Source organism: Coregonus clupeaformis, chromosome 23 (assembly GCF_020615455.1).
Source record: "Coregonus clupeaformis isolate EN_2021a chromosome 23, ASM2061545v1, whole genome shotgun sequence".
Taxonomy (NCBI): Eukaryota; Metazoa; Chordata; class Actinopteri; order Salmoniformes; family Salmonidae; genus Coregonus; species Coregonus clupeaformis.
Genome location: NC_059214.1, coordinates 16278723 through 16291037, shown reverse-complemented (window position 1 = coordinate 16291037; position 12315 = coordinate 16278723). Strand labels below are relative to the sequence as shown.

The 12315-nt window shown below is 41.6% G+C and overlaps 1 protein-coding gene across 1 annotated transcript in view; it reads right to left on the bottom strand.

Annotated features, from left to right (window-relative positions):
- Nucleotides 1–11662, bottom strand: part of hibch (3-hydroxyisobutyryl-CoA hydrolase) — a 51337-nt gene extending 39675 nt beyond the window's left edge. The window contains exons 1-6 of the mRNA XM_041844069.2: nt 11536–11662; nt 7071–7107; nt 5022–5153; nt 4024–4108; nt 3802–3882; nt 3528–3580 (exon numbers count right to left, since the gene is read on the bottom strand). Of these exons, the coding sequence (XP_041700003.1) occupies nt 3528–3580; nt 3802–3882; nt 4024–4108; nt 5022–5153; nt 7071–7107; nt 11536–11567 (420 nt within the window). The 5' untranslated portion in view covers nt 11568–11662. The remainder of the gene's footprint in view (nt 1–3527; nt 3581–3801; nt 3883–4023; nt 4109–5021; nt 5154–7070; nt 7108–11535) is intronic.
- Nucleotides 11663–12315: the final 653 nt, after the last annotated feature.

Here is a 12315-nt window from a genome sequence, read left to right as displayed (position 1 = left end):
CATCATCAACAGAAGACAATGCATGTTGCTGCAACATCAAAGGCTCAATTCCATTTAAATGTTTTGCTTCCTCTACTCTTTTGACTCTATGGCCTATTCTCATTTGGACAAAAGTCTGTCCTCCAGCCCCTCTCCTCCATCCTCTCTCCTCCGTGACCCGGAAACAGTTAAGTGGTCGAGGAGAAGTAAATGCGAATGTAAGAGTGTCCTCCTTTCCTTGATAGCCACCTTTCATCAGGGATAGTAATGTGTATCCTATCGGAGTCCTTTGCGGAAGAGTTTTGAAATCTGCCACACCCCCTTTGAATCAGCTTTTGTTTTGTCGGAGGAGAAAAGCATGCACACGTAAAAAAAAAAAAAAAAGGCATCATTTTATCTATAAAATGTCTTGAACAACAAACTTAATTTGTTTTTATCACTTTACACATTTATTTTGGGATACACCCCTGTAAACGTCATTTGCCTGATGACGGGCGAGTGGAGAAGGAGAACCTAATTCCATGCTAATTCCAAATGCATTTTTTCACCCACGTCCCTCTCCTCGCCGCCCCTTCTCGATTACCTTTGAAAAGTAGGCAAGAGAGGATGCAGGAGTTGAGCAAATCCAATTGAGAAAAAGCCTATGTAGATATTGCTGGGTGAACATTGCAGGCAAGCACATCAAACAAGTGGTAAAAGCAAGGGTTAAGGGCATGAAATCTAACAATATTAAGACATACAGAGTGATTCCTCACAAAATCATGACAAAAGACAACCTTGATTTTGGGGGATTTCATGAAATGTAATCCATAGAATGGTCCCTGGAGGAAGGATTGTTGACATGTATTTGACATTTGTATGTAAAAGCATAATTGAGAAATAATTGATCAAAGTTGGCATACAGTGCTTTCAGAAAGTCTTCATAGCCCTTGACTTATTCCACATTTTGTTATGTTACAGCCTGAATTCAAAATGGATTCAATAGATTTTTTTCTCTCACCCATGTATACACAATACCCCATGACGACAGTGAAAACATGTTGTTTTTAGAAGTTTTTGCAAATTTCTTGAAAATGAAATACAGAAATATTTCATTTACATAAGTATTCAAACCCACCAGTCAATACATGTTAGAATCACCTTTGGCAGCTGAGTCTTTCTGGGTAAGTCTGTAAGAGCTTTGCACACCTGGATTGTACAATATTTGCACATTATTCTATTTTAAATTATTCAAGCTCTGTCAAGTTGGTTGTTGATCATTGCTAGACATACATTTTCAAGTCTTGCTATAGATTTAAGTCAAAACTGTAACTAGGCCACTCAGGAAAATTCAATGTCGTCTTAGTAAGCAACTTCAGTGTATATTTGGCCGTATGTTTCAAGTTATTGTCCGGCTGAAAGGTGAATTAATCTCCCAGTGTCTGGTGGAAAGCAGACTGAACCAGGTTTTCCGCTTGCCTGTGCTTAGCTCCATTCCATTTATTTGTATCCAAAAACGATCTACTCATATAAAAAAAGATGGGTTGGCTTGTACTCTAATGTCAGAAATACCTTTTTTTCATCACATTCCCATCATGCTTTCATGATTGTATTGACTGCCTTAGGCATCAGCTCAGGATGACTACTGTGTGTGTAATTCTAGCTAGTGTCTCTCCTCCTCTAGAAAACTGCAGGACAACACGGTATCAATTCCCATTCCAAGCAAGTCTAACAGGATGATGAAAAAAACAAAACAACAGTGGCAGCAACATGCTCTGGTCTATGCCACTTCTCATCCCGACCAATGAGAGGCCAGCTAGGTTTTAATTCCCAATAAAGGGAGCTGGTCAGGACTACAGGATGTAAAGCATATGACTGCCACCTGCAGGGTGGTCTGTGTATTACCACTTGCAAATGAAAGATTAATCTCCGGCCATATGCCCCTTTTAAGTACAGAAACATAGCCTAGATTTACATAGGTATTACTTCTAAACAAAAACACTTTTTTGGGGTTCTCTTACCCTTAATATTATTGCTTGAACAGTCGCTAAGACTATATTTGGTTGTGATCATTGCAAAATACCTATTATGGATGCAGCAGTTGTTAGCTAGAATGTTGACGCTCATTGACATAGGCTGTAACAAAGCTAGCCAGAGCCATTTTGCTGGTTGAAGTTTAAGTATAATGCAGTTGATTTGCGATGATGACACAAAGCTTATATTTAGCAGGACATTCATACGAGCCTTAAAATCAAATTATAATCCCAAAATAGTGTGAAATGCACTCATAAGCAACATGTAAATGGAAGCTTTTTTTGTTGGCGGTCTATGAGAACTCCCCCATGTTCTGCAACCAATATGGCTCACATCTCCCTCATGCAGCAACACACAAGGGTGATGTGAATTTATAGGGACAAATTATACTCTAGAGCAACTGGCGGCCCATGGGTGATTTTATTTGGCCTCCCAAGTTTTCTGAGCAAAAAAATGTATAGTAATAATATCTATTATTTTTGGGGGACATAAAATACTGTAAAAACACCAGCAAATCAGCTCAAAGTGATTTTAATTTTGGAAATGGGTTCCAAATTATTCCCACGCATAATAAAGAGACGTATGTGATAGTATACAAATGTAAGCAAGGTTTGAAATGATTATGTTTTAGTCAAATATTATATTGTTTGGGCTTCTTGCGGTCAATTTGCAGTCTGATTTGTAATTATGTTCTGGCCCCCTGATCATGCGCTAAAAATACAATCGTCCCACGGCTGAATCTAGTTGATGATCCCTGCTCTAGAGCGCTTCATGTAAATTAGTTGTATACAGTTTAGCTATGATCAAACCTGAGAGTCAAGTTTTATTTGAAGTGAATGAAATACAAGCACTTGTGAAATACACGAGTACTCCCTTGATAGATTGAGGGCCGCTACATCAAAACAACAAAAATCCATCAGTATTTCTTCCACCTCACGCCCATAATTTATCAAATTAAAGCAATTTAATACTGCTGTGGATGGTAGTCTAATGCACGCACAGTACAAGTGTTTTCCGACAAAGGCAAAATCAGTCCTTGTTTGTGGTGCATTGTCATTTCAAATAAACCTGAAACTGGGTCACTGGCGATGACTCAAAGGCTTAGCATTCTCTTTTTTTTTTTTTTTGGCACACAAAAAGGGACATGATATTCATGAAATGACAGCATATTCAAATACCCGTTATAGTTTGGGACCCAACCGGCTACCTATTTGCCATTAAGTTGGGTTTTGCCAAACCATATTTGGGTTGAGAGGCCCTCTCCTCCTACCCCTATGTTTTTATTTTGCTCCATCCTTTTTTCCCTCCAAGAGAGATTACCGAGACAAGCTGCAGTGACAGAATGACCGCCAGGACCACAATACATCTCTGCCCCTCTGATCCCAGGAAATAATGCTAATCATGCCCTCTCATGTCGCCATCTTGTGGTGAAAACGTGCACCACAGCAATAACTTGCAATGTCATCTATCTGAATGCTTGGTGGTCTGGGCCAAAAATTACTTACCAAAACTGATAATTTTTTTAAGATACTCACCCCTCCCATTGTTATCCCATCAATAAGGGCCACATATGGTTTCTGATATGTTCCTTAAAAGATCAAATAAAATGTAAGTCAAAATAGAGGGAAACTAGCGCTCCCAAGATACTAAACATAGCTGGTCTCATCAGAGAACATGGATGTACAGAATGGTCTGTCCTTGTAGATTCATAATGAAAACCAAACATTTTGTAATACACAGGCATATTGTTTGTTCTAAAATGTTTCCCCTCTAGCAGAATCATGGAAGAGGCGAGATTGGGACACGTACCAATAGTATTGTTCAGGATGTATTCTTCACGGAAGAAGTTCTTAGCAAGGGGATCTCCTACCTTCCCCGCTTCAGTCACAGCTAGGAGGAAATGACATCACAAAATGCACTCAGTACAGCACAGAGATAAGACACTTTTGAAAACGAAGAGGAGGACCTATTCAGTACAAATCAAGATACTGTCTGAGTATGTGTGTGTACTCTCGACAGTCTGTTATTTACCTCTGATGTCTCCACCAGCACAGAAGGCTTTCCCACCGGCTCCTTTGATAATAACAATATCAGTCTCCTTGTCCGTCTCCCATTTCTACAATGAAACATGCAGTAGATTCAAAACAGTTTGAGTACATTATGTGGATCAAGTCAATTCTGACAAGCATTTCCACGTTCCACTTTCCATTGCCATTAGCCCTTTACACTCGTACCCGTATACGGGTTAAAAATAGCAGATTTGGGCACTAATAAGCGCCTAAATTGGAACGGAGTGGCTGTACAGTAACATCCTATACATGACGTCAGAGCTCTGGGTTTTGACTGACAGCCGATCTGAACTTGAGCCCCCATCCCTCCCAGAAATTGGGCAACCTTTGCACATGTTTTGTTGCCTAAGTGAGGAAAATGTATTTTGAAAGATGAAACATTGAGGATTATAATAAATACCGTTGCACCTATCCCACATTTTACAGGAATATTCTTATCATGTTACTGAATGTATCCAGAGTATTTTCTGATTTCGTTATCAACAAATGCGGCGAAAAGTACAGTAAATGTAAAATGCACATAAAATCAACAGTGTAATGTTCGGATTCATTCTTGTGTCAGGTTAACTGTTGTGTACTCACCTTTGGTCTAATAATTTTCACATTATCTCCAAACAGTTCCTTTTCAATTGCTACCATGGTTATGCATATGCTTTTCATATTTATTCTCTAAGAAACTCTTCAATTGATCCCTATCCATATAGGCCAATTCCCACAAGTGTAAAGGGTTAAAACAGGTTTTGAAACATTTGAGATTTGTAATGTAACACTAACTCGCCCATTTACCTTCTGTGGCTAGAGGCCTTAACCGTAAGCGATTTAGCAAAACATTTGCCACATTTAATGAACTACTCCTACAGATCACTGCTGTTGTTTGCAGCAGGATTGATATGGTTGCCTGTCCTTGCCCCCTGTCCCAGTGACAGGTAGCCTAGTCAGTGTTAACTAACTATTGCTCACCTTGAGCTGGGGGTACATGAGTCGTATCATGTTCATGTTGAGGGCGTTCAGGGCTTTGGGGCGGTTCAGGGTGATCACCCCAGCATTCCCCACTTTCTCCACCAGTATCTCGGCTCCCGCCTGGCTCGTCATCTGCCCCCAAACACACACACACACACAGAAAAAAGGCAATGTAACACAAGCAAATACATTTAGGTATAGCAGTAGGACGAGCATGACAGGTTTGACTTGAAAACTCCTGAACCAAAGGAAGAGGATTTCTATTCTATACAATAAAGTGGTGCTGTTACCTAGCTATGTAGCTATAGCTTAACGTGTATATGTCTGTGGAGGGAGTATTACCACACACACACACACACACACACATATATATATATTTTTATATATATACACACACATATATACATACATATACAGTAGGGAGAACAAATATTTGATACACTGACGATTTTGCAGGTTTTCCTACTTACAAAGCATGTAGAGGTCTGTAATTTTTATCATAGGTACACTTCAACTGTGAGTGACGGAATCTAAAACAAAAATCCAGAAAATCACATTGTATAATTTTTAAGTAATTAATTTGCATTTTATTGTATGACATAAGTATTTGATACATCAGAAAAGCAGAACTTAATATTTGGTACAGAAACCTTTGTTTGCAATTACAGAGATCATACGTTTCCTGTAGGTCTTGACCAGGTTTGCACACACTGCAGCAGGGATTCTGGTCCACTCCTCCATACAGACCTTCTCCAGATCCTTCAGGTTTCGGGGCTGTCGCTGGGCAATACGGACTTTCAGCTCCCTCCAAAGATTTTCTATTGGGTTCAGGTCTGGAGACTGGCTAGGCCACTCCAGGACCTTGAGATGCTTCTTACGGAGCCACTCCTTAGTTGCCCTGGCTGTGTGTTTCGGGTCATTGTCATGCTGGAAGACCCAGCCACGACCCATTTTCAATGCTCTTACTGAGGGAAGGACGTTGTTGGCCAAGATCTTGCGATACATGGCCCCATCCATCCTCCCCTCAATACGGTGCAGTCGTCCTGTCCCCTTTGCAGAAAAGCATCCCCAAAGAATGATGTTTCCACCTCCATGCTTCACGGTTGGGATGGTGTTCTTGGGGTTGTACTCATCCTTCTTCTTCCTCCAAACACGGCGAGTGGAGTTTAGACCAAAAAGCTCTATTTTTGTCTCATCAGACCACATGACCTTCTCCCATTCATCCTCTGGATCATCCAGATGGTCATTGGCAAACTTCAGACGGGTCTGGACATGCGCTGGCTTGAGCAGGGGGACCTTGCGTGCGCTGCAGGATTTTAATCCATGACGACGTAGTGTGTTACTAATGGTTTTCTTTGAGACTGTGGTCCCAGCTCTCTTCAGGTCATTGACCAGGTCCTGCCGTGTAGTTCTGGGCTGATCCCTCACCTTCCTCATGATCATTGCATGGAGCCCCAGACCGAGGGTGATTGACCGTCATCTTGAACTTCTTCCATTTTCTAATAATTGCGCCAACAGTTGTTGCCTTCTCACCAAGCTGCTTGCCTATTGTCCTGTAGCCCATCCCAGCCTTGTGCAGGTCTACAATTGTATCCCTGATGTCCTTACACAGCTCTCTGGTCTTGGCCATTGTGGAGAGGTTGGAGTCTGTTTGATTGAGTGTGTGGACAGGTGTCTTTTATACAGGTAACGAGTTCAAACAGGTGCAGTTAATACAGGTAATGAGTGGAGAACAGGAGGGCTTCTTAAAGAAAAACTAACAGGTCTGTGAGAGCCGGAATTCTTACTGGTTGGTAGGTGATCAAATACTTATGTCATGCAATAAAATGCAAATTAATTATTTAAAAATCATACAATGTGATTTTCTGGATTTTTGAAGTGTACCTATGATAAAAATTACAGACCTCTACATGCTTTGTAAGTAGGAAAACCTGCAAAATCGGCAGTGTATCAAATACTTGTTCTCCCCACTGTATATGTGTGTGTGTGTGGTAATACTCCCTCCACAGAGGGAGCTAACTGTCTTACAGAAGAATTTTAAGTCCTTACCATTTGTCCTCGAATTCTTTGCAATCTGCAGAGGGACCTAAGAACCATAAACAATTAATGAACATGCACCTATGGAACAGTCGTTAAGACACTAACAGCTTACAGACGGTAGGCAATTAAGGTCACAGTTATGAAAACTTAGGACACTAAAAGAGGCCTTTCTACTGACTCTGAGAAACACTAAAAGAAAGATGCCCAGGGTCCCTGCTCATCTGCGTGAACGTGCCTTAGGCATGCTGCAAAGAGGCATGAGGACTGCAGATGTGGCCAGGGCAATAAATTGCTATGTCCGTACTGTGAGACGCCTAAGACAGCACTAAAGGGAGACAGGACGGACAGCTGATTGTCCTCGCAGTGGCAGACCATGTGTAACAACACCTGCACAGGATCGGTACATCCGAACATCACACCTGCGGGACAAGTACAGGATGGCAACAACAACTGCCCGAGTTACACCAGGAACGCACAATCCCTCCATCAGTGGTCAGACTGTCCGCAATAGGCTGAGCGAGGCTGGACTGAGGGCTTGTAGGCCTGTTGTAAGGCAGGTCCTCACCAGACATCACAGGCAACAACGTCGCCTATGGGCACAAACCCACCGTTGCAGGACCAGACAGGACTAGCAAAAAGTGCTCTTCACTGATGTGTCGCGGTTTTGTCTCACCAGGGGTGATGGTTGGATTCGCGTTTATCATCGAAGGAATGAGCGTTACACCGAGGCCTGTACTCTGCAGCGGGATTGATTTGGAGGTGGAGGGTCCGTCATGGTCTGGGGCGGTGTGTCACAGCATCATCGGACTGAGCTTGTTGTCATTGCAGGCAATCTCAACGCTGTGCGTTACAGGCAAGACATCCTCCTCCCTCATGTGGTACCCTTCCTGCAGGCTCATCCTGACATGACCCTCCAGCATGACAATGCCACCAGCCATACTGCTCGTTCTGTGCATGATTTCCTGCAAGACAGGAATGTCAGTGTTCTGCCATGGCCAGCGAAGAGCCCGGATCTCAATCCCACTGAGCACGTCTGAGACCTGTTGGATCGGAGGGTGAGGGCTAGGGCCATTCCCCCCAGAAATGTCTGGGAACTTGCAGGTGCCTTGGTGGAAGAATGGGGTAACATCTCACAGCAAGAACTGGCAAATCTGGTGCAGTCCATCAGGAGGAGATGCACTGCAAAGCTGTCATCAGGGCAAAAGGTGGCTATTTGAAGAACCTCAAATATAAAATATATTTGGATTTGTTTAACACTTTTTTGGTTACTACATGATTCCATATGTGTTATTTCATAGTTTTGATGTCTTCAATATTATTCTACAATGTAAAAAATAGTAAAAATAAAGAAAAACCCTTTAATGAGTAGGTGTGTCCAAACTTTTGACTGGTAGTGTGTATATATATATATATATATATATATATATATATATATAAATAAATAAATAATACTTTTTTATTATTAATATTATTATTTTTATTCTGATTTTTCATGGGGTGCTGCAGCACCCTCAGCACCCCTACTTCCCGCGGCTATGGCTAAGCTATCTGACTACCTGTGTGTGCCAAAGCATGCAGATGGAGCCAGTGACATAGTCAAAAGAGCCTCGCTGGCTGTGCATCATCATGGGCTGCAGAGCAACTCTGCTGTCCTCAGAACAGGATAATTATAAACTGATTCACATTTTTTCCTCATCCTCCTTTCTTATTATTAGCTACTACAGTTGAAGTCGGAAGTTTACATACACTTAGGTTGGAGTCATTAAAACTCGTTTTTCAACCACTCCACAAATTGTTAACAAACTATCGTTTTGGCAAGTCGGTTAGGACATCTACTTTGTGCATAACACAAGTAATTTTTCCAACAATTGTTTACAGACAGATTATTTCACTTATTATTCACTGTATCACAATTCCAGTGGGTCAGAAGATTACATACAGTAAGTTGACTGTGCCTTTAAACAGCTTTGAAAATTCTAGAAAATGATGTCATGGCTTTAGAAGCTTCTGATGGGCTAATTTACATAATTTGAGTCAATTGGAGGTGTACCTGTGGATGTATTTCAAGGCCTACCTTCAAACTCAGTGCCTCTTTACTTGACATCATGGGAAAATCAAAAGAAATCAGCCAAGACCTCAGAAAAAAATTGTAGACCTCCACAAGTCTGGTTCATCCTTGGGAGCAACTTCCAAATGCCTGAAGGTACCACGTTCATCTGTACAAACAATAGTATGCAAGTATAAACACCATGGGACCACGCAGCTGTCATACCACTCAGGAAGGAGACTCGTTCTGTCTCCTAGAGATGAACGTACTTTGGTGCGAAAAGTGCAAATCAATCCCAGAACAACAGCAAAGGACCTTGTGAAGATGCTGGAGTAAACAGGTACAAAAGTATCTATATCCACAGTAAAACAAGTCCTATATCGACATATCCTGAAAGGCCGCTCAGCAAGGAAGAAGCCACTGCTCCAAAACCGCCATAAAAAAGCCAGACTACGGTTTGCAACTGCACATGGAGACAAAGATCTGAGTTTTTGGAGAAATGTCCTCTGGTCTAATGAAACAAAAATAGAACTGTTTGGCCATAATGACCATCATTATGTTTGGAGGAAAAACGGGGATGCTTGCAAGCCGAAGAACACCATCCCAACCGTGAAGCACGGGGGTGGCAGCATCATGCTGTGGGGGTGCTTTGCTGCAGGAGGGACTGGTGCACTTCACAAAATAGATGGCATCATGAGGAAGGAAAATTATGTGGTTATATTGAAGCAACATCTCAAGACATCAGTCAGGAAGTTAAAGCTTGGTCGCAAATGCGTCTTCCAAATAGACAATGACCCCAAGCATACTTCCAAAGTTGTGGCAAAATGACAACAATAAGACACCGGAGTGTCCGCTATAAAAATAGACTTTGGCTATTGGCCCAGATCCTCCGAAATTCGAGAGAGAGAAAAAATATATATATTCTGACCGGATATTTTGCGCTGCTTTGGTGAGACTCTTAGCTCTGTCTACATTGTTCTCTTGCTTTGTGTAAATGTACTTCTTCTTTTTTGTCATTTAGCAGACGCTCTTATCCAGAGCGACTTACAGTTAGTGAGTGCATACATTTTTTATTTATTTTTCATACTGGCCCCCCGTGGGAATCGAACCCACAACCCTGGTATTGCAAGCGCCATGCTCTACCAACTGAGCTACAGGAGGTAACATATTTATTGAAATAGGTTATAGAAAATAGGAATACAGGCAATTTACTCAGAATGTCAACCATGCACTGCCCTGCTGTGTGCTGCGGCAGCACAGCTGCCTGATCAGAGTAATTGTTTGATATTGTGATTATTTTACTTGTCCATTCGGACAACTGAAATGTAGATTCTGGTTGTCCAACTATTTTTTTTACTTGCTCCGGACCAGCCTTAATGTCGAGTCCTGGTTGGCATCCAACGTTGGTGCATTTCCGCCACCGACTGTGCTGGAGTATGGGCCAGAGACAGCGATAGCAGCCTCAATGGCAGTGGGCGCAGCATGTAGTAAGTGAGGCGTAGTGGGCGCAGCATAGTAGGCGTGGCATGTAGTAACCGCAGTCAGCAAGTTACAAGTGAACAAATAGGATGTGTGTGTGTTCAGACAACAGTCATTTGCTGGCATGTCTACGCTAGTTGTCATAGTAACGACGGGTGTGCGTGCAGTGGTGTAGGCTAGTTGGTGGTGGTGCTCATGCTTCCTATCACTCACACGTTATGTAGCAAGCCAAGGTGACAACAATGCCTGCCATGGACATTTCCCAGTTGCTTTGAATGTTAAAAATCATAGACGTATATAAACCCTGGATTGCTGATTCTATATATTGGCCTTTGAGAGGCTTTGAAGCCACGGTCGACCATATTGGCACTCCCTAATAGAAGCAGTCCTCCATTAGAATGAATTGAATTCTACAGTATTTCAATTAATGTTTCAGGGACAAAATTACATGCATTTAAGTATTTTTGTTGCAGCACACATCAGGGCAGTGCATGGTTGACATTCTGAGTAAATTGCCTATATTCCTATGCAGTAACATTAGTCCTTAAAAAATATATACTTTTAGGCTCACATAATAATTTCAAAGTATGCATTAAGGCATCTAATTGAATAAACATGTCAAAAACGAATGTAGACATTAATAAATGCATTTCTATAGCTTCCAAAATATGTTTTACAATTGAGGAGGAGTATCAAGATGGCTGCGTAGTGGCTTCAATACAGAGCCCCCTGTCAGTCATCCAGGTTTATACACATTATTGCTACATCTTGTCTTTATATAACCATGTTTGCGTCCTGACCCCAGTGCAGTTCAGTGTTAACAAGCGTAACGGTAGTGTCGGTATCTTCTGGCAACCCCACACCTAAAGCTAGCCAGCTAACGTTAAACTCAAACTACATGCACAACTAAACATTAATTTAAATCAACTTTTGCAGCCGTAGGCCTACCTGTGCGTAGAATTCAAAATAGTTATTGACATTGTGTATTTTTTCTTCTCTGAGTAGCTTGAAAGGCACACAGCTTGCTTCAAGCACAGGTTCAAGTTTACGTACAGTTCTTCCTGTATTTCCTGTATCGCAGGCAGCAGTCTATTCCTGATTGGTTACTTTCGTAAGCGTCATTGGGGGGCGTATGCACCATCAAATAAACTCTTGATGCGTTTAAAAGTTGAGTTTGACTACACTGCCATCTACTGGGAAAAGATATACATGCACCAAATTAGATTTGAGGTTACTACAAATCACTGTTTAGGCATGCTTGACTTTATGACGAAACTAGGCAGGGTTCAAACTATAGACCGGCTTGGATAAACAAATACCCATAAACAAATGAGCATTCCCCCAGGCCAACAATAACTGAAATATAAAAAACATAATTGGACAGTTATTTTAATAATTTTGGCATACAACAAGAAATGAGATGTTCTCCTCTGGGAATAATTTAATTATTCTACATAAAATAAACCACATGCAATATTTTAATCAGACAATATTCACTATTCACTGACATTACTAGTGAATGTCTCTTGGGGCTGATAAGAGGAAAGTTGACTGCACAGAGCCATGTCCCTCTGACTGCAAGGCTCTAGTCGGAGTCACAGCTGCAGGAGCTGCTTGAATTCTGGATGGAAAAACAGAACAGGAACACCCTTAATTCAACATAATGTAACTATTTTCAATTTAACACAGTTTTTACTAAAAAGAGACCTGGCCGTGCGGTGCCAAGAT